This window comes from Cervus canadensis, chromosome 29 (assembly GCF_019320065.1).
Source record: "Cervus canadensis isolate Bull #8, Minnesota chromosome 29, ASM1932006v1, whole genome shotgun sequence".
Taxonomy (NCBI): Eukaryota; Metazoa; Chordata; class Mammalia; order Artiodactyla; family Cervidae; genus Cervus; species Cervus canadensis.
Genome location: NC_057414.1, coordinates 36226411 through 36246664, shown reverse-complemented (window position 1 = coordinate 36246664; position 20254 = coordinate 36226411). Strand labels below are relative to the sequence as shown.

The following is a 20254-nucleotide window of genomic DNA, read 5'->3' as shown; positions in this document are numbered from 1 at the left end:
TCACTGTTATCAAGTTGTCTTGCTTCTAGATTTTACAGTCCTCACAGGAGGAGGAAACATTTTCCTTAGAAAATAAAATAAAACAGAATATAATTCATTGGTACATACTTATACTTTCAGTTCACTATTGAAGACAGCAGGGTTTTAATTAAACTTGTTTATGCTTGTGTGAACCTCTTTTTCTAGCCACTGAAAGGCTTACATCAGAGCATTAGTTTTAATTATTGTCTTGCTTTTAGCTATTAACAAACATACAATTCTGTCACAATAACAGAAACAGTATCAGGAAGAATGAATTGTTGAATTATTGCTGGCCACAGCTGCAATGGCAGTGCAGAAGCCTGGCGGCTGCAGGGTAACACAAAAGCACTACTGCCAAGTTAAGGAGCAGTGGCTGCCCTTTGCTGAAGCATCCGTGGAAAGAGACCCCACGTCCAAGGTAAGAGAAACCCAAGTAAGACGGTAGGCATCGAGAGAGGGCATCAGAGGGCAGACAGACTGAAACCACAATCACAGACAACTAGCCAATCTGTCACATGGACCACAGCCTTGTCTATCTCAATGAAACTAAGCCATGCCTTTTGGGGCCACCCAAGACAGACGGGTCATGGTGGAGAGGTCTGACAGAATGTGGTCCACTGGAGAAGGGAATGGCAAAGCTCTTCAGTATTCTTGCCTTGAGAACTCCATGAGCAATATAATAAGGGAAAAAGAAAGGACAGTGAATGACGAACTCTCCAGGTTGGTAGGTGCCCAATATGATACTGGAGATCAGTGGAGACATAACTCCAGAAAGAATGAAAGGATGGAGCCAAAGCAAAGACAACACCCAGTTGTGGATGGCACTGGTGATAGCAGGAAGATTCAATCCTGCAGAGAACAATATTGCATAGGAACCTGGATTGTTAGGTCCATGAATTGAGGCAAATTGGAAGTGGTCAAACAGGAGATGACAAGAGTAAATATCGACATTCTTGAAATCTGCTAACTAAGATGGACTGAAATGGGCAAATTTCACTCAGATGACCACTATATCTACTACTGTGGGCAGGAATCCCTTAGAAGAAATAAAGTAGCCATCATAGTCAACAAAAGAGTCCAAAATTCAGTACTTGGATGCAATTTCAACAATGACAGAATGATCTCTGTTTGTTTCCAAGGCAAACCATTCAATATCACAGTAATCCATGTCTATACCCCAACCAGTAACGCTGAAGAAGCTGAAGTTGAACAGTTCTATAAAGACCTACAAGACTTTCTAGTACTAACACCCAAAAAAGATGTCCTTTTCATTACAGGGGGCTGGAATGCAATATAGGACGTCAAGAAACACCTGGAGTAAAAGACAAATTTTTCCTTGGATTACAGAATGAAGTAGGACAAAGGCTAATGGAGTTTTTCCAAGAGAATGTACTGGTCATATCAAACACCCTTTTCCAACAACACAAGAGAAGATGCTACACATGGACATCACTAAATGGTCGACTCCAAAATCAGATTGATTATATTCTTTGCAGTTAAAGATGGAGAAGCACTATACAATCAGCAAAAACAAAACCAGGAGGTGACTGTGACTCAGATCATGAACTCCTTATTGCCAAATTCAGACTGAAATTGAAGAAAGTGGAAAAAAAAACACTAGACCATTCAGGTATGACATCAATCAAATCCCTTATGACTATACAGTGGACGTGAGAAATAGATTTAAGGGACTAGATCTAATAGACAGAGTGCCTGGTGAAATGTGGACAGAGGTTCATGACATTTAACAGGAGACATTAATCAAGATCATCCCCAAGAAAAAGAAATGCAAAAAGCAAGATGGCTGTCTGATGAGGCCTTACAGATAGCTGTGAAAAGAAGGGAAGCAATAAGCAAAGGAGAAAAGGAAAGAGATACCCATTTGAAAGCAGAATTCCAAAGAATAGCAAGGAGAGATAAGATACCCTTCCTTAGTGATCAATGCAAGGCAATAGAAGAAAAGAATAGAATGGGAAAGACTAGAGATTTCTTCAAGAAAATTAGAGATACCAAGGGAATATTTCATGCAAAGATGAGGTCAATGAAGGACAGAAATGCTATGGACTTAACAGAAGCAGAAGATATTAAGAAGAGAAAGCAAAAATACACAGAAGAACTCTATAAGAAAGATCTTCACAACCCAGACAATCATGTATGTGTGATCACTCACCTAGAGCCAGACATTCTGGAATGTGAAGTCAAATGGGCCTTCAGAAGCATCACTACAAACAAAACTAGTGGAGGTGATGGAATTCTAGCTGAGCTATTCCAAATCCTGAAAGATGTTGCTGTTATAGTGCTGCACTCAATATGCCAGCAAATTTGGAAAACTCAGCAGTGGCCACAGGACTGGAAAGATCCGTTTTCATTCCAATCCCAAAGAAAGGCAACCCCAAACAATGCTCAAACTACTGCACAATTGCAGTCATTTCACACGCTAGTCAAGTATTGCTTAAAATTCTCCAAGCGAGAATTCTTCAGCAATATGTGAACCGTGAACTTCCAGATGTTCAAGCTGGTTTTACAAAAGGCAGAGGAACATGAGATCATATTGCCAATATCCAATGGACCATTGAGAAAGCAAGAGAATTCTGGAAAAATACATACTTCTGCTTTACTGACTATGCCAAAGCCTTTGACTGTGTGGATCACAATAAAATGTGTAAAACTTTTCAAGAGAAGGGAATACCAGACCACCTGACCTGCCTCTTGAGAAACCTGTATGCAGGTCAGGAAGCAACCGTTAGAAATGGACATGGTACAACAGACTGGTTCCAAATAAGAAAGGAATATGTTAAGGCTGTATATTTTCACCCTGCTAATTTAACTTATATGCAGAATACATCATGAAAACCCTGGGCTGGAGGAAGCACAGGCTGGAACCAAGATTGTCAACAGAAATATCAGTAACCTCAGATATGCATATGACACAACCCTTATGGCAGAAAGTGAGGAAGAACTAAAGAACCTCTTGATGAATGTGAAAGAGGAGAGTGAAAAAGAAGGCTAAAATCTCAACATTTAGAAAACTGAGATCATGGCATCCACTAGCATCACTTCATGGCAAATAGACGGGGAAACAGTGGAGACAATGGTTGACTTTATTTTTCTGGGCTCCAATATGACTGCAGATGCAGCCTGCAGATGCAGCTGCATTTAATATCATGCAGCCATGAAGTATGGCTTACCCTTTGGAAGGAAATTTGTCACCAACCTAGACATCATATTGAAAAACAGGGAAATTACTATGTCAACAAAGGTCCGTCTAGTCAGGGCTATGTTTTTTTCCAGTGGTCATGCATGGGGGTAAGAGTTGGACTATAAAGAAAGCTGAGATCCGAATAATTGATGCTTTTGAACCGTGGTGTTGGAGAAGACTCTTGAACATCACTTGGACTGCAAGGAGATCCAACCAGTACATCCTAAAGGATATCAGTCCTGAATGTTCACTGGAAGGACTGATGCTGAGGCTGAAACTCCAATACTTTGGCCACCTGATGTGAAGAGCTGACTCATTTGAAAAGACCCTGATCCTGGGAAAGACTGAGGGCAGAATGAGAAGGGGATGATAGAGGATGAGATGGTTGGATGGCATCACTGACTCAATGGGCATGAGTTTTTGTGGTCTCCACAAGTTGGTGATGGACAGGGAGTCCTGGCAAGCTGCGGTTCATGGGCGCACAAAGTTGAACACGACTGAGCGACTGAACTGAACTGAACTGGAGTTCTTGAATATAGTTTCAGATTTCTTTCCTCTTTTTCTTTTGCTTTTCTTTGGTTTTGCTTTTGATGGGAAGTATTTTTGTTTTTCCTTAGAAGATATTCCACTCTGAATGTAGTTATACACCTGAAATTTAAAGGCACTTAAGTAATGTGTTGTTATAGGCAGCTAGTCACCAACTTGTTGCAATTGGATTTATTAGTCTTTGTTCTCAGTTTGTTCAGTTCAGTCCTTCAGTCATGTCCGACCGTTTGCAATGCCATGGACTGCAGCATGCCAGGCCTCTCTATCCATCACCACCTCCTGGAGCTTGTTCAAGCTCATGTCCATTGAGTTGGTGATGCCATTCAACCATCTCATCCTCTATCTTCCCCTTCTCCTGCCTTCATTCTTTCCTTACATCAGGGTCTTTTCCAATGAGTCAGTTCTTCCCAACAGGTGGGCAAATAATTGGAGCTTCAACTTCAGCATCAGCCCTTCCAGTGAACACTCTGGACTGATTTTCTTTAAGATGGACTGGTTTAATCTCCTTACAGTCCAAGGGACTCTTAAGAGTCTTCTCCAGATGGAGGAGCTAAGATGGAACAGGAATAGGATAGGGAGACCATTTTCTCCCCCACAAATTCATCAAAAGTTCATTTCAATGCTGAGTAAACTCCACAAAACAATTTCTGATCTCTAGCAGAGCACATCAGATACACAGAAAAGCAGCCCATTGTCTTCAAAAGGAGGTAGGACAAAATTTAAAAAAAAAAAAAGATAGAATGAGAGACAATAGAGTAGGGACGGAGATCCATACCTGGAAGGGAGTCTAAATAGAGGAAGTTTCCAAACACCAGGAAATCCTCTCACTGGTGGGTCCTGGGGAAGTTTTTGAATCTCAGAGGGCAACCTAACTGGGAGGAAAAAGAAAACCCACAGATAACATGCCTAAAAACAACTCCCAGCAGGAAAGTAACCCAGACGCTCGCATCCGCCACCAGCAAGTAAGGCATGAATGGAGAGGAGTGGGCGGTGGCATTGCTTAGGGTGAGGACAGGGCCTGAAAGGCCTGAGGGCAATCTGAGGGAGCTAATGAGAGATAGCAACTTAAACTGTGTGATAGCAAGAGAGGGAGAATTAACCTGGGAAATGCCATAAACTTAGGCACTACCCGCCCATTCCCAGAGAAAAGGACTAAGCAAATACCAAAGAAGAGCTAGCCAGCTTTGGACGGGCCCATCCCCCTCAAGAGGCAGGAGGCAGGAGGGAGGGGAAAGGGGCAAACTTGGCCCCAGAGACGGCATCCCCTACCAAACTGCAAACAGGCTTCCAGTCTCCAACCAAAGACTTCCTGAGATTCTGGATGGTTGACATCCACCGGAAGGGTCGCAAACAGAAATCAGCTTCCCAGAAGAGACACAAGGCACGCCTAACCAGCGCACCCAGAAAGTGAGGCTGGGACCGCGGAGGGAATAAGGCACACTGTATCCGGGGAGAGTGCACTCCTCAAGCTCCTGGTTGTCTGAGCTGCTCGGACAGGGAAGGCACAAACCGCAGGCCCAAACGAGTCTGGGCCTTTGTGGAGTACCCAAGAACCTGAACCTGAGCGGTTTAGGCCTGGGAAGTGCATACAACTCAGGGCCTGCTCCCTGTAGAGCAGACTGGAGCCTGAGCAGTGTAGATGGGGAAAGCACACATGCCGTGACCGGGGCAAACCCAGATTGGCTGGAACACTGTGAGTATCCCCCTCACACACAAGTGATATTTGTCTTCAGTGCCCCTCCCTCCCCACAGCATGAATTAACAAGTGAACATAAATAAGAGACCACCTGAGCCCACTTGTGTCAGGGCGGAAATTAGACACTGAAGAGACCTGCAAACAGAAGCCAAGTACACAAAGGGAACCGCCTCAGAAGTGACAGGTGCAATGGATTAAAATCCCTGTAGTTAACACTGACTACACTGGAAGGGGCCTATAGATGTTGAGAAGTGTAAGCTGGAACAAGGAGCTATCTGAAACTGAACTGAAACCACACTGCCTGCAACAACTCCAGAGAAATTCCGAGATATATATTTTACTATTATTATTTTTTTATTAAATTTTTCTTTCTTTCTTTTTTTAAAGTCCTCTATTACTCCTCTATTACTCCTTAATTTTCATTTTTATAATCCCCTATATCCTGCCCCCCAAAAAGAAGTACCCTATTTTAAAGTGAACTTAATATATATCTATTAATTTTTGTGTTTTTTTAAATATTGTATTTTTAAGAGTCTAACTTCTACTATAGGTTTTTAATCTTTGTTTTTCAGTATTTGATATAAATTTTGGACATTTAAGAATCCAACCTTCAATACCCATTTTTACTCAGGAGTGTGATTACTGGTTTGATCACTCTCTCCCCCTCTTAACACTCATTTTTCTCCCTCAGAGCACCTCTATTTCCTCCCTCCCCCTTCTCTTCTCAATCCAATTCTGTGAATCTGTGTTGGTGTTCTGGGCTGTGGAGAACACTTAGGGAACAGAGTACTGCCTAGATCTGTCTCTCTTCTCTTGAATTTCCCTTTTCTCACCTCTATCTCCTTCCTCCTTCTCCTCTTCTTAATGTAACTCTGTGAACCTCTCTGGGTGTCCCTTACTTTGGAGAACCCCTTCACCATTAATCTAGAAGTTTTATTATCAGTTCTGTATGGATGAAGAAGTCTTGAGGCTACTGGAAAGATAGGACTGAAATCCAGAAGCCAGAGGATTAAGCCCAAAACCTAGAACACCAGAGAACTCCTGACTACAGGGAACATTAATTAATAAGAGATCATCCAAAAGCCTCCATACCTACACTGAAACCAACCACCACCCAAGAGCCAATAAGTTCCAGAGCAAGACATACCACACAAATTCTCCAGCAATTCAGGAACATAGCCCTGAGCGTCAATATACAGGCTGCCCCAAAGTCACACCAAACCCATAGACCCATCTCAAAACTCACTACTGGACACTCCATTGCACTCCACAGAGAAGAAATCCAACTCCACCCACCAGAACACCAAGGCAAGATTCCCTAGCTGGCAAACCTCGACAAGCCAAACATCCAGTCCCACTCACTGTGAGAAAACTGCACAATAAAAAGGAACCACAATCTACCAGAATACAGACAGGCCACCCCAAACACAGCAATCTAAATTAGATGAAAAGGTAGACAAATACCCAGCAAGTAAAGGAACATGAAAAATGCCCACCAAGCCAAACAAAAGAGGAGGAGAAGGGGAATCTACCTGAAAAAGAATTTAGAATAATGATAAAATATGATCCAAAATCTTGAAAAGAAAATAGAGGTAGAGATAAATAGTGTGGAGACAAGGATTTAGAAGATGCAAGAAATGTTTAACAAGGACCTAGAAGAAATTAAAAAATAGTCAATTAAAAATAAATAATGCAATAAATGAGATAAAAAACACTCTGGAGGGAACCAACAGTAGAATAATGGAGGCAGAAGATAGGATAAGTGAGGTAGAAGATAAAATGGTGGAAATAAATGAAGCAGAGTGGAAAAAAAAGAAAAAAGAATCAAAAGAAATGAGGACAACCTCAGGGACCTCTGGGACAATGCGAAATGCCCCAACATTCGAATCATAGGAGTCCCAGAAGAAGAAGACAAAAAGAAAAGCCATGAGAAAATACTCAAGGAGATAAGAGCTGAAAACTTCCCCAAAATGGGGAAGGAAATAGTGACACAAGTCAAGAAACCCAGAGAGTCCCAAACAGGATAAACCCAAGGTGAAACATCCCAAGACACATATTAATCAAATTAGCAAAAATCAAACACAAAGAACATAACATTAACACAAATTAAAAGCACAAACACAAATTAAACAACAAAAACACAAATTAAAAGCAGCAATGGAGAAACAACAAATAACATACAAGGGGATTCCCATAGTGATAACAGCTGATCTTTCAATAGAAACTCTTCAGGCCAAAAGGGAATGACAGGGCATACTTAAAGTAATGAAAGAGAATAACCTACAACACAGATTACTCTACCCAGCAAGAATCTCATTCAGATATAGAGAATTCAAAAGCTTTACAGACAAGCAAAAGTTGAGAGAATTCAGCACCACCAAACCAGGTCTTCAACAAATGCTAAAAGACCTTCTCCAGATAGGAAGCACAGAAAGGTGGTATGAACACAAACACAAAACAACAAAGCAAATGGCAATGGGACAATTCTTATCAATAATTACCTTAAATGTAAATGGGTTGAATGCCCCAACCAAAAACAAAGACTGGCTAAGTGGATACAAAAGCACGACCCCTATATATGCTGTGTATAAGAGACCCACCTCAAAACAAGGGATACACACAAACTGAAAGTGAAGGGCTAGAAAAAATATTTCAAGCAAATGGAGACCAAAAGAAAGCAGGTGTTTCAACACTCATATCAGATAAAATTGACTTTAAAATAAAGGCTGTGAAAAGAGACAAAGAACAACAGTACATAATGATCAAAGGATCAATCCAAGAAGAAGATATAACAATTATAAATATATATGCACCCAACATAGGAACACCACAATATGTAAGGTAAAAGCTAACAAGAATAAAAGGGGAAATTAACAATAATACAATAATAGTGGGAGACTTTAACACTCCACTCACACCTATGGATAGATCAACTAATCGGAAAATTAAAAAGGAAACACAAACTTTAAATGACACAATGGTCCAGCTAGACCTCATTGATATCTCTAGGACATTTCACCCCAAAACAATCAATTTAAACTTTTTCTCAAGTGCACATGGAACCTTCTCCAGAATAGATCACAACCTGGGCCATAAATCTAGCCTTGGTAAATTAAAAAAAAAAACTTGATATCATTCCAGTCATCTTTTTCTGACCACAATGAAGTAGGATTAGATCTCAATTACAGGGAGAAAAACCTATTAAAAATTCCAACATATGGAGGCTAATTAACATGCTTCTGAATAACCAAAAAATCATAGAAGAAATAAAAAAAAAAGAAATAAAAATATGCATAGAAACGAATGAAAATGAAAGCACAACAACCCATAACCTATGGGACACTGTAAAAGCAGTGCTAAGGGGAAGGTTAATAGCAATACAGGCTTACCTCAGGAAACAAGAAAAAAGTCAAATGAATAACCTAACTCTACACTTAAAGCAACTAGAGAAGGAAGAAATGAAGAACCCCAGGGTTAGTAGAAGGAAAGAAATCTTAAAAATTAGGGCTGAAATAATTACAAAAGAGACAAAAGAGACCATAGCAAAAATCAACAAAGCAAAAAGCTGGTTTTTTGAAAAGGTAAATAAAATGGACAGACCATTAGCCAGACTCATCAAGAAACAAAGGGAGAAGAACCAAATCAACAAAATTAGAAATGAAAATGGAAAGATCACAACAGACAACACTGAAATAAAAAGGATCATAAGAGACTACTATCAGCAGCTGTATGCCAATAAAATGAACAACTTGGAAGAAATGGACAAATTCTTAGAAAATTATAAATTACCAAAATGAAACCAGGAAGAAATAGAAGGTCTTAACAGCCCCATCACCAGCATGGAAATCGAAATTGTAATCAGAAATCTTCCAGCAAACAAAAGCTCAGAACCAGATGGCTTCACAGCTGAATTCTACCAAAAATTTAGAGAAGAGCTAACACCTATCTTACTCAAACTCTTCCAGAAAATTGCAGAAGAAGGTAAACTTCCAAACTCATTCTATGAGGCCACCATCACCCTAATACCAAAATCACACAAAGATGACACAAAAAAGAAAACTACAGGCCAATATCACTGATGATCACAGATGCAACAATCCTTAGCAAAATTTTAACAAAGAGAATCCAACAACGTATTAAAAAGATCATACATCAAGACCAAGTGGGCTTTATCCCAGGAATGCAAGGATTCTTTAATATCTGCATATCAATCAATTTAATACACCACATTAACAAACTAAAAGATAAAAGCCATGTGATTATCTCAATAGATGCAGAAAAAGCCTTTGACAAAATTCAACATCCATTTATGAAAAAAACTCTCCAGGAAGCAGGAATAGAAGGAACATACCTCAACATAATGAAATCTATATATGACAAACTCACAGAAAAACATTATCCTCAATGGTGAAAAATGGAAAGCATTTCCCCTAAAATCAGGAACAAGACAAGGGTGCCCACTCTCACCACTACTATTCAACATGGTTTTGGAAGTGCTGGCCACAGCAATCAGAGCAGAAAAAGAAATAAAAGGAATCCAGATAGGAAAAGAAGTGAAACTCTCACTGTTTGCAGATGACATGATCCTCTACATAGAAAACCCTAAAGACTCTACCAGAAAATTACTAGAGCTAATCAATGCATACAGTAATGTTTCAGGATATAAAATTAACACACAGAAATCCCTTGCATTCCTATACACTAAGGATGAGAAAACAGAAAGAGAAATTAAGGAAACAACACCATTCACCATTGCAACAAAAAGAATAAAATACTTAGGAGTATATCTACCAAAGGAAACAAAAGACCTATATATAGAAAACTATAAACACTGAAGAAAGAAATCAAAGAGGACACAAATAGATGGAGAAATGTACCATGTTCATGGATAGGAAGAATCAATAATGTGCAAATGACTCTACTACACAAAGCAATATATAGATTCAATGCAATCCCTATCAAGCTACCAATGGTATTTTTCACAGAACTAGAATAATTTTGCAATTTGTATGGAAATTAAAAAAACCTCCAATAGCCAAAGCAATCTTGAGAAAGAAGAATGGAACAGGAGGAATCAACCTGCCTTACTTCACGCTCTACTACAAAGCCACATTCATCAAGACAGTATGGTTCTGGCACAAAGACAGAAATATAGATCAATGGAACAGAATAGAAAGCCCAGAGATCAATCCATGCACCTATGGACACCTTATCTTCGACACAGTTGGCAAGGATATACAATGGAAAAAAAGAAAACCTGTTTAACAAGTGATGCTAGGAAAACTGGTCAACCACTTGTAAAATAATGAAACTAGAACACGTTCTAACACCATACACAAAAATAAACTCAAAATGGATTAAAGATCTAAATGTAAGACCAGAAAATATAAAACCCCTAGAGGAGAACATAGGCAAAACACTCTCTGACATAAATCACAGCAGTATCCTCTATGAGCCACCTCCCAGAATAATAGAATAAAAGCAAAAATAAACAAATGGAACCTAATTAAACTGAAAAGCTTTTGCACTACAAAGGAAACTATAAGCGAGGTGAAAAGACAGCCTTCAGCATGGGAGAAAATAATAGCAAACGAAGCAACAGACAAAGGATTAATCTCAAAAATATACAAACAACTCCTGCAGCTCAATTCCAGAAAAATAAATGACCCAATAAAAAAAATGGTACAAAGAACTAAACAGACATTTCTCCAAAGAAGACATACAGATGGCTAACAAACACGTGAAAAGATGCTCAACATCACTCATTATCAGAGAAATCCAAATCAAAACCACAATGAGGTGCCATTACATGCCAGTCAGGACGGCCGCTATCCAAAAGTCTACAAGAAATAAATGCTGGAGAGGGTGTGGAGAAAAGGGAACCCTCTTACACTGTTGTTGGGAATGCAAACTAGAACAGCCACTATGGAGAACAGTGTGGGGATTTCTTAAAAAACTGGAAATAGAACTGCCATATGACCCAGCAATCCCACTGCTGGGCATACACACTGAGGAAGTCAGATCTGAAAGAGACACATGCACCCCAATGTTCATCGCACCACTGTTGATAATATCCAGGATACGGAAGCAGCCTAGATGCCCATAAGCAGACGAATGGATAAGGAAGCTATGGTACATATACACTATGAAATATTACTCAGTCGTTAAAAATAATTCATTTGAATCAGTTCTAATGGAATGGATAAAACTGGAGCCCATTAAACAGAGTGAATTAAGCAAGAAAGACAAAGACCAATACAGTATACTAACACATATATATGGGATTTAAAAAGATGGTAATGATAACCCTACATGCAAAACAGAAAAATAGACACAGATATATAGAACAGACTTTTGGACTCTGTGGGAGAAGGCAAGGGTGGGATGTTCTGAGAGAATAGCTTTGAAACAAGTATATTATCAAGGGTGTTGCAGATCACCAGCTCAGGTCGGATGCATGAGACAAGTGCTCAGGGCTGGTGCACTGGGAAGACCCAGAGGGATGGAATGGAGAGGGAAGCAGGAGGAGGGATCTGGATGGGGAACAAATGTAAATCCATGGCTGATTCGTGTCAATGTATGGCAAAAAACAATACAATATCATAAAGTAATTAGCCTCCAGCTAATAAAAATAAATGAAATAAACCACCACAACAACAAAAAACAAAAGGGTCTTCTCCACTGCCATAGTTGAAAGAGCATATACGTGTGTCAATTCTCAGCGACGTCATATTCCCCCTGTTGGGATTTAACCACCAAAACTGAATTGAAACAAAATACAAAAATGAGAATTAAGACACAGTGCCCACAAAAAAAAAAAAAAAAAAAAGACACAGTGCCCCACCTACATACACCTGGCAACAGTAGAGGCTCCTGTCGTATTTAAGGGACAGTCCTGGATAGATCTCATGCAGGAATCGGCCCTGGGAGTCCTCGATGAGTCATTAAACATGTCTTTACTTTGGCTGCTGCAGCTATTTTGTCTTCTTTGACTGTGAAGACCTATCAAAATTATTTTTTTTATATGTTTGCTTTGGCAGACAAAATTTTTCATGGTAGAGACCCTATGGGGGAAATTATATCATAAACATATGCATTTATCTTCAGCAGTTAAATTTGTTGGTTTGCATGTCCCCGATGATCTTTCTTTATAAATAGAAAGGAAACAAACATGTTCAATATGCATTCAGTCTGTTTTTAAATCAACCAACTTGAATTACATTCCTCTCTGTCCCCACTGTACTCCCAAGTCTAGGCTAGAAATAAAAACCAGCGGAAACTGAAGGCTGATTCCAGCACATCGTTGTGGAGATTTTGTTCCCACTTTTTTTTGGGGGGGGGGTGGAGGGGATTTAGTTGTTAACGTTAAAATCAGTAGATTGTACATACATATATAAACTTCTGATTATCTTGAAACATGGCTAACTGGCCTTCTTTCTAGCATGGTTGAGGCAGAGGAAAGGCTGCTCCCAGTGGCCAGCTCTGTGCTGTCCAGGGTCCAACATGGCCACCTAGTCCTAATATCACTTCTCTTGCCTCCTGGGGCCATGAGTTTGTGAGAACTAGACTGCTGGCTCTCTTAAGATAAAGACTACTTTTGTCTTGATCAACGTTGACTTTGAAGCCTTTAACCCAGAACCCAGAATAAAGTTCTTCCTCGTATGTTTGTTGGATGATATAAAATACCTTGTGGATGCATATGACATTTTTTCCAATACTGAAACCCATGCATTTGAAGTACTGTTCTGCCCTAAATCTTTGGTGCAGACTGACATCACAGGTGCCCTGATCTCTGCCATTAGACCCACTACCTAAGGCCAGTTGTATGTCCCTGGGCTGTCCCTGAAGTCTTCACTTTGCCATTTGACACTTATCTTCCTAGTAGTCTCCTCTCCAACAAAGACAGCAAGGCATATCTCATGAAGTGGCTAGGAAGATGACATGAAATCATTAATGTCAAGTATGGCACCTAGTTACCATTTTCATGATGTTCTTAGCAGTTTCTTCTACAAGTAGGCAAGGTTCTCTGTCTTCTTAGATGTCCATGCAGATCAGTTAGATTTTCCAGCCAAGCTTCAAGGAAGAGATTACAGTTCTGTAATCTGAGAAGCTTCAAAGTCCACTCGCCAAGGACACTGATGAAGGTAAAGATTTTATCGAAAGCTTTGTGTTTTTATCAAATCTATTAGTGGCATAAAGGGGAAAACCAGGATAGGTCAGAGCCTATATAACTTGGGGCTCCTGGTCACCACTACATGCTAAGAACCCAAACTTCCCCGAGTACTTGGAGCCAGGAAAGAAGCATGAACTGGCTTGTGCTCCTCGGGCTGGTGGCTTTCTCAGATTGCATAGTCAAGTAAGTATGGGGACTGTAAGCTGCATCATCTTCCTTACTTGGATTTTTCTTTTCATCTGATTATTATTCCAGCCATCAGGTTTAGATGGGAATGGGATATTTCTCTGACAGTCTTAAAATTCAAACCTTACTTATTGCTAAGTACCTTGCTTTAGGAAGTGTGGATTGCAAGGGTCTTGGTGTAGATTTGCATGGTTGCACAACCCTTGGTGTCCAGTCATGACCAATTGAAAATGCAACTCCTTACAACTGTTCAGTGCACAGTCTATGCAGATGTATGTGTGGTCCTGTGGAATAGCACTTTTCTACATTTTATTCAACATGTCCTCTTTGTTCCCTATTTCAGTGTGTATATGTCTATGTCTGCATCTCTGTATCACTATCATTTTCCTCTCCATCTCTTTGGAAGTCTCTGTGAGTGTATTTCTCTTTGTGTTGTTTTCTGTCAATTTTTCATTTGACTCATCCTTCCTTCTTGAGCCTCTGAATTTCCCTTACTTGTTCCCTCTCTCCTGGATGCTTCTTTCAACTCCCTCTTCTCTTTCAACTTAAAGAAAAATACACTGTTTTATATACAATTTTATATCTGACAAGCAGTGTGAACACAGCCAACTCAAGAACCTCTTGCATTTCAAATTGCTCCCTTGTTAAAGGGCATAAGAGTCCCCCTTCTACCTCCTTCCTTGAGGTTCTATGAGAAGGATACAGTGGGATGGCAACAGCAATGCTCATGGCTGTCATTGTTGAGATTTCTTATTTATCAGGTACTTTATATCCATCACTTCACTTATCCCCAAGATATTCTATTTGGAGGATTTGTATTGTTACATTCCACCATTTGACCGAGGGGGAGACTGAGATACCACATGGTCATATGGCTTATTTCAGATTGCAGAACAGAACTTGTAATCAAACCTATGTCTTTGACATTGTAAATGCATAAAATTCTGATAATAATGTGCCTCATAAAAATGATTAGAAAATACACAGGGCCATTACAATGACAGTTTTATCTTAACACTGTCAGCTGATTGTAGCTTCTTTGTTTTCTCGTGAAATGCTCAGTAAAGAATACCTCTAACTGAGTGAAGATGATGAGAAAAACCCACAGTGAAAAAAAAAACAAAAAACATACTGAACAATTTCCTGAAGGAACATGCTTACAGACGGTACCTGTCTTATTCTCCTGGCTCAAATATAGCTACTCACACCCTGAGAAACATCAAGGATGTGAGTATTTTGTGAGGATGGTGCTCCACAGTGCCCCGCTGTGCTCTACCTAGCTCCGGGGCTCATCTGGAGGTGCCAGGTGGGATGATGGGGTTGGGGTTCCTGCAGGAGGCAGAAACACTGAAAAACAGGGACCCCACTCAGAGGAGAACACACTCATCCTCAACTGTTGGTCTTTGTGACTGGGCCCGGCAATTCCCAGGTGGAAGGTAAATATCCATTTCTGTGTCAAAGATGTGTCATTAGTTTTTAGGAGATTTCTCCTTCTGAAATAAGTGAGTCAGTCAGTTACAGATGAAGAGTGAACTGTCACTGATCAAATGGTAGAACCAACGGCAAAGCAATTGTGAATCCCCAGGCAGAGGAGTTCAGTTTCCACAGATACAAGAACCACAGCCATAAAAAATTATTGAACCCCCCCAAAAAAATTATTGAACCCATATTCTGTGTAAGGTCATAAGTATCTAACACTGTGGTTACTGTTTTTAGATTAGAAAAAGGGCTTATTTTGTCTTCAAGAATGCTCATGCTGGCCTGAGAGATAGGCATATTAGTAAATACATGTCAAATGAAAGGGTCACCTGTGTGGTGTTGATTGGATGTGGTCTGAGTTTAGAGGGAGTGGCTGAGGTTGATCAAGAAGGACCTCCTGGAGAAGGGGGTGCTAAGGCTGGGTTTGAAGAAACTACAGAGCTTCTCAAATGAAGGCACCAGGACTTCCCTGGGTGTCCAGTGTCCTGGAGGTCCAGTGGTTATGCCTCTGTGCTTCCAGTGCAGGAGGTACCACTTCAACACCTTGTCATAGAGTCAATATCCTGCATACCATGTAGCACAGGAAAAATATATCAAATGCAGGCACCTCTGTGATCAAAGTCAGTGAGCTCTATGGTGGTTAGAAAGTGATCTCAAGAGATATGTGACATCCAGAGGGAGGCATGAGTGGGGGAATAGACCATAGCCACTTCTGTAATAACCAACTCCTTCCTTTTCCCTGTAGTTGGTGTATGTGGGTAACATCACCATTGGAACACCCCCTCAGAAATTCAAGGTAGTCTTTGACACAGGCTCATGTGACTTGTGGGTGCCCTCCGGCTTGTGCACAAGCCAATTCTGTTGTGAGTACAGACACCCTGTACCCAGACCATCTTTCCCTTGCCCTGCCACCTTGATTTGCACCCTTGGCAACTGATGATATTTATCTCTTTTGTCTGCAGCTTCACACGTTTTTTTTTCAGACATCTTGAGTCTTCCACCTACCAGCATACCAATATGACCTTCAACATGAATTACGGTTCTGGGAGGATTAAGGGAGTTGTTGATAGTGACACCATTCTGGTAACAGTGTAACAAATACTGGGTCAGAACTGGCTATGGAGTGACCACTGCTTGCCAAACAGATTCAGGACCTTCTGGCAGGACACTTCCTAGCCTAACTCCCATAGATATTGGCCATCTTACCCATAGGATCCTGTCCCTGGGGAGGCAGTGCCCGTGGTGACACACGAGCACACAGATTAGCTAACCCAGAAAAAGGCTTGAGATGGGGACTTGCAGCTTCTCTGCCCATGAGCAGTTCGAGGTTCATTTTGCTTGGAGTGAGAAGAGGGGAAACAAGCACCCACTTTTATATTCTCAGACTGTTCCAGGCACTTTCAGGTAATAAGTGGTTTAGTCCTGCAACAACCCCACACAGCAGTTACTCTGATTAGCTCATGAGGCATATGAGGAAACTGAGGTGCAGACAGCAAGGGCCTTGCTGAGAACACACATGTGGTAAGCAGTGGAGGTCGACTGGCTTTTTAGGACTGAAGTTGCTGGGGATATTTGCGGACAGGATAAATCTGATCTGGGGACGCTTGTGGCATTCAAAGGCTTCAGGTATCCAGACTGGGAAACTGGAGGCCTGAGACGTTAGGGGGCCTGATAAATGAGTTCTCACTCTAGGGGGCCCTTGAGAGTCCAACAAAACTTATGGCCTGCTTCCCCCAAAGTACTTGAGTGGTTCCCCCCTCTCTCTTTCTCCCTCATACCCACTCACACATATCCCCAAAAGTTAATCCCCAGGCAGGAATTTCATGGATCCCTGCAAGCAAGATTGTATTTTCGGCTTCTGTCTTCCAAGACAGCTGCAGAATCCACAGTACCTTACAGAGAATGCACTCCATTCCTATCATTAGGTCAAAGTGATGCCAAAGAGAAGGCTACCTTGCTTTTGGCTCATTTTGTCCACAAGGGGGCACCGATGGGTCCTGGCCTGACTCTTGGTTGCCCCACCTGTACAGAAGCCACGAGGCCAATTTGACTCACTCAGGTGGCGGTTTTCAGAGGGGAAGATATTTTAAAATTCACAGCCTCTCTCAAATGGAACCCAAGCTTGGTCTAGACGCCTGAGTTCCAGCGAAGACACAGCCCAGCCTCAATTCTTCTCTGAGGATCTAATGGCAATGCACCCCAGCCCAGTCCTAGCCCCACTTCAAGTATCTGTAAGTGGGGTCACTCTTCTCTCTCACAGATTGGGGACCTTGTAAGTACTGACCAGCAATTCAGTCTAAGTTTGGAGTAATCCGGGTTTGTGGGAAAGCCTTTTGATGGTGTCTTGGGCTTGAGCTACCCAAACTTATCTTTCATTGGAGGCATCCCCATCTTTGACAACCTGAAAATCAAGGTGCAATTTCTGAGCCAGATTTTGCTTTCTACTTGAGCAAGTAAGTCTGAGATGGACAATCCGTTTCTCCAAATTAACTGTAATTTGCTCTCATTGTAGGAAATTTATAGAACACTTGATAAAGAAGTATCCTGAGAGACAATCTAATCCAAGATAACTATGGTCCCGGGGCCCTACCTGGCTTCACCACTGGCTTTTTTAAATAACATTTTATTGGAACATAACCCTGCTCCTGGGCTCAATATCAGTAACTTGATCTAGGGGGATGAGTGAGGAGGAAGACTAATGGAAGGCAACAGGAAACAAGTTGAAGGAAAAGGCAATAGGATTTGCTTATTAATTTGATAAGGAAGGAGAAGGATGGTGGGTAGCTTTCCTTCCTCATTAGCATTTCACTGCGAGCCCAGGACCAGCTACCCAATTTGTAGGAGCCAGTAAAAAACGAAAGTGTGGGACACAAAACAAAAGTGAGGGATTTCTTGTTCAAGAAATATTAGGCATTTCAAGACAGGGAGAGCAGAGGTGGTGTCCTTTCTGAGTGTGGGGCCCTTTGGAGAACAGAGTTCTCAGGCCAGTGGAGCCAACTCTGGGTGACCTGAAACCAAACCCTTAACACTCCCAGGCCTTGATTTTCCTGAAAAATGACAAAGTGGACAAAGGGAAAGCCAAAATGCTTCAGCACCTTGTCCTCTGAGGGTGTCTGAGCACTCATGTCACTGGAGGTCCAGGGCATCTTCAGAAGATATAGTGGGTGGAGCCCAGCAAGGTGACTCAGCTTCTAAACTCCTCTGTGCCACTCATTAGCCAGTAACCAACCTCAGTCTGGTTCTCAATTGCTCTTAGCTTCGATTTCTGCATCTGTTGATAAGGGCCTTATTAGGGCCTTGATGGGTAGACAAGCACAGCTCTCAGAGAGTGCTGTTGTTACTGTCCTCCAAGGATCCCCCCCTGTCTTCTCTCTACAGAAGCAAGCCAGAGGGCAGTGTGGTGATGTTTGGTGGGGTGGATGAATCCTACTACCAGGGAGTGCTCAACTGAGTACCAGTGATCCAAGTGGGCAACTGGCATGTACACATGGACCGCTAAGACTCTCCCTCTGAGGTTCAACCCAAGGGAGGCTTCCAGTACTGTACATGGACACAGGCAGACACTCACAAATGCATTCTCAAACAAACAGTCACAGAGACATATATACCACCCACAATGACAGAGACAGACACACAGATGCATGGAAAAAACAAGCAGACACATATAAACATAGAAAGAGACACAAAAAAACATGCAAAACTTGCATAGCTCGTCAGAGACCCAGAAGCACACACAGAGAGACATACAAACACACAAGCAAATAGATACACAAACAACCCATGGGTTCATAATCCCCAGGCCTCCTGACCAGGGCTCTGACCAGGATCCTCACAGGGTCCAGAGAGAACTACAGAACCAGACTGGGACAACAACACAGCAAAAGGAAGATGAGATCAGAGTCATCTTGTCAGATGTGTTCTTGAAGGACTCATGCAGGCACGTGCTAAGCCTTTCAGTTCAGTTCAGTTCAGTTCAGTCACTCAGTCATGTCCAACTCTTTGTGACCCCATGAATCACAGCACGCCAGGCCCCCCGTCCATCACCAACCCCCGGAGTTTACTCAAACTCATGTCAATCGTGTTAGTAATGCCATCCAGCCATCTCATCCTTTGCCGTCCCCTTTTCCTCCTGCCCCCCAATCCCTCCCTGCATCAGGGTCCCTTCCAATGAGTCAACTATATGCATCAGGCCACCAATGTACTGGAGTTTCAGCCTCAGCATCAGTCCTTCCAATGAACACCCAAGACTGATCTCCTTTAGAATGGACTGGTTGGATCTCCTTGCAGTCCAAGGGACACTCAAGGGTCTTTTCCAAACACCATAGTTAAAAGGCATCAATTTTTGGGCACTCAGCTTTCTTCACAGTCCAACTCTCACATCCATACATGACCACTGGAAAAATCATCGCCTTGACGAGACAGAACTTTGTCGGTATAGTAATGCCTCTGCTTTTTAGTATGCTATCCAGGTTGGTCATAACTTTCCTTCCAATGAGTAAATGTCTTTTAATTTCATGGCTGCAGTTACCATCTGTAGTGATTTAGAGCCACCCGAAATAAATTCTGACACTGTTTCCACTGTCTCCCCATCTATTTCCCATGAGGTGATGGGACCAGATACCATGATCTTAGTTTTCTGAATGTTAAGCTTTAAGCCAACTTTCTCACTCTCCTCTTTCACTTTCATTAAGAGGCTTTTTAGTTCATCTTCACTTTCTGCCATAAGGGTGGTGTCATCTGCATATCTGAGATTATTGATATTTCTCCTGGCAATCTTGATTCCAGGTTGTGATTCTTCCAGCCCAGCATTTCTCATGATGTACTCTGCATATAAATTAAATAATCAGGGTGACAATATACAGCCTTGACGTACTCCTTTTCATTTGGGAACCAGTATGTTGTTCCATGTCCATTTCTAACTGTTGCTTCCTGACCTGCATACAGGTTTCTCAAG

General features: G+C 41.5%; 1 protein-coding gene across 1 annotated transcript; it reads left to right on the top strand.

The window, feature by feature from the left end:
* Nucleotides 1-325: 325 nt before the first annotated feature.
* LOC122430728 (pregnancy-associated glycoprotein 1-like) lies at nt 326-17611 on the top strand. Its single transcript, XM_043451552.1, has 5 exons — nt 326-439; nt 14971-15048; nt 16046-16167; nt 16263-16383; nt 17561-17611. The coding sequence occupies exons 1-5, from the start codon at nt 326-328 to the stop codon at nt 17609-17611; spliced, it is 486 nt and encodes a 161-aa protein (XP_043307487.1).
* The last annotated feature ends 2643 nt before the right edge of the window (nt 17612-20254 follow it).

Bases quoted from the DNA above. Each gene is read 5' to 3' on its own strand.
- LOC122430728 (XM_043451552.1), top strand. From the start codon at position 326: ATGGCAGTGCAGAAGCCTGGCGGCTGCAGGGTAACACAAAAGCACTAC. The intron at 16,168-16,262 runs GTACAGACACCC...TTTTGTCTGCAG, and splicing joins ACAAGCCAATTCTGTTGTGA to CTTCACACGTTTTTTTTTCA. The intron at 16,384-17,560 runs GTAACAGTGTAA...TCTCTCTCACAG, and splicing joins TTGATAGTGACACCATTCTG to ATTGGGGACCTTGTAAGTAC.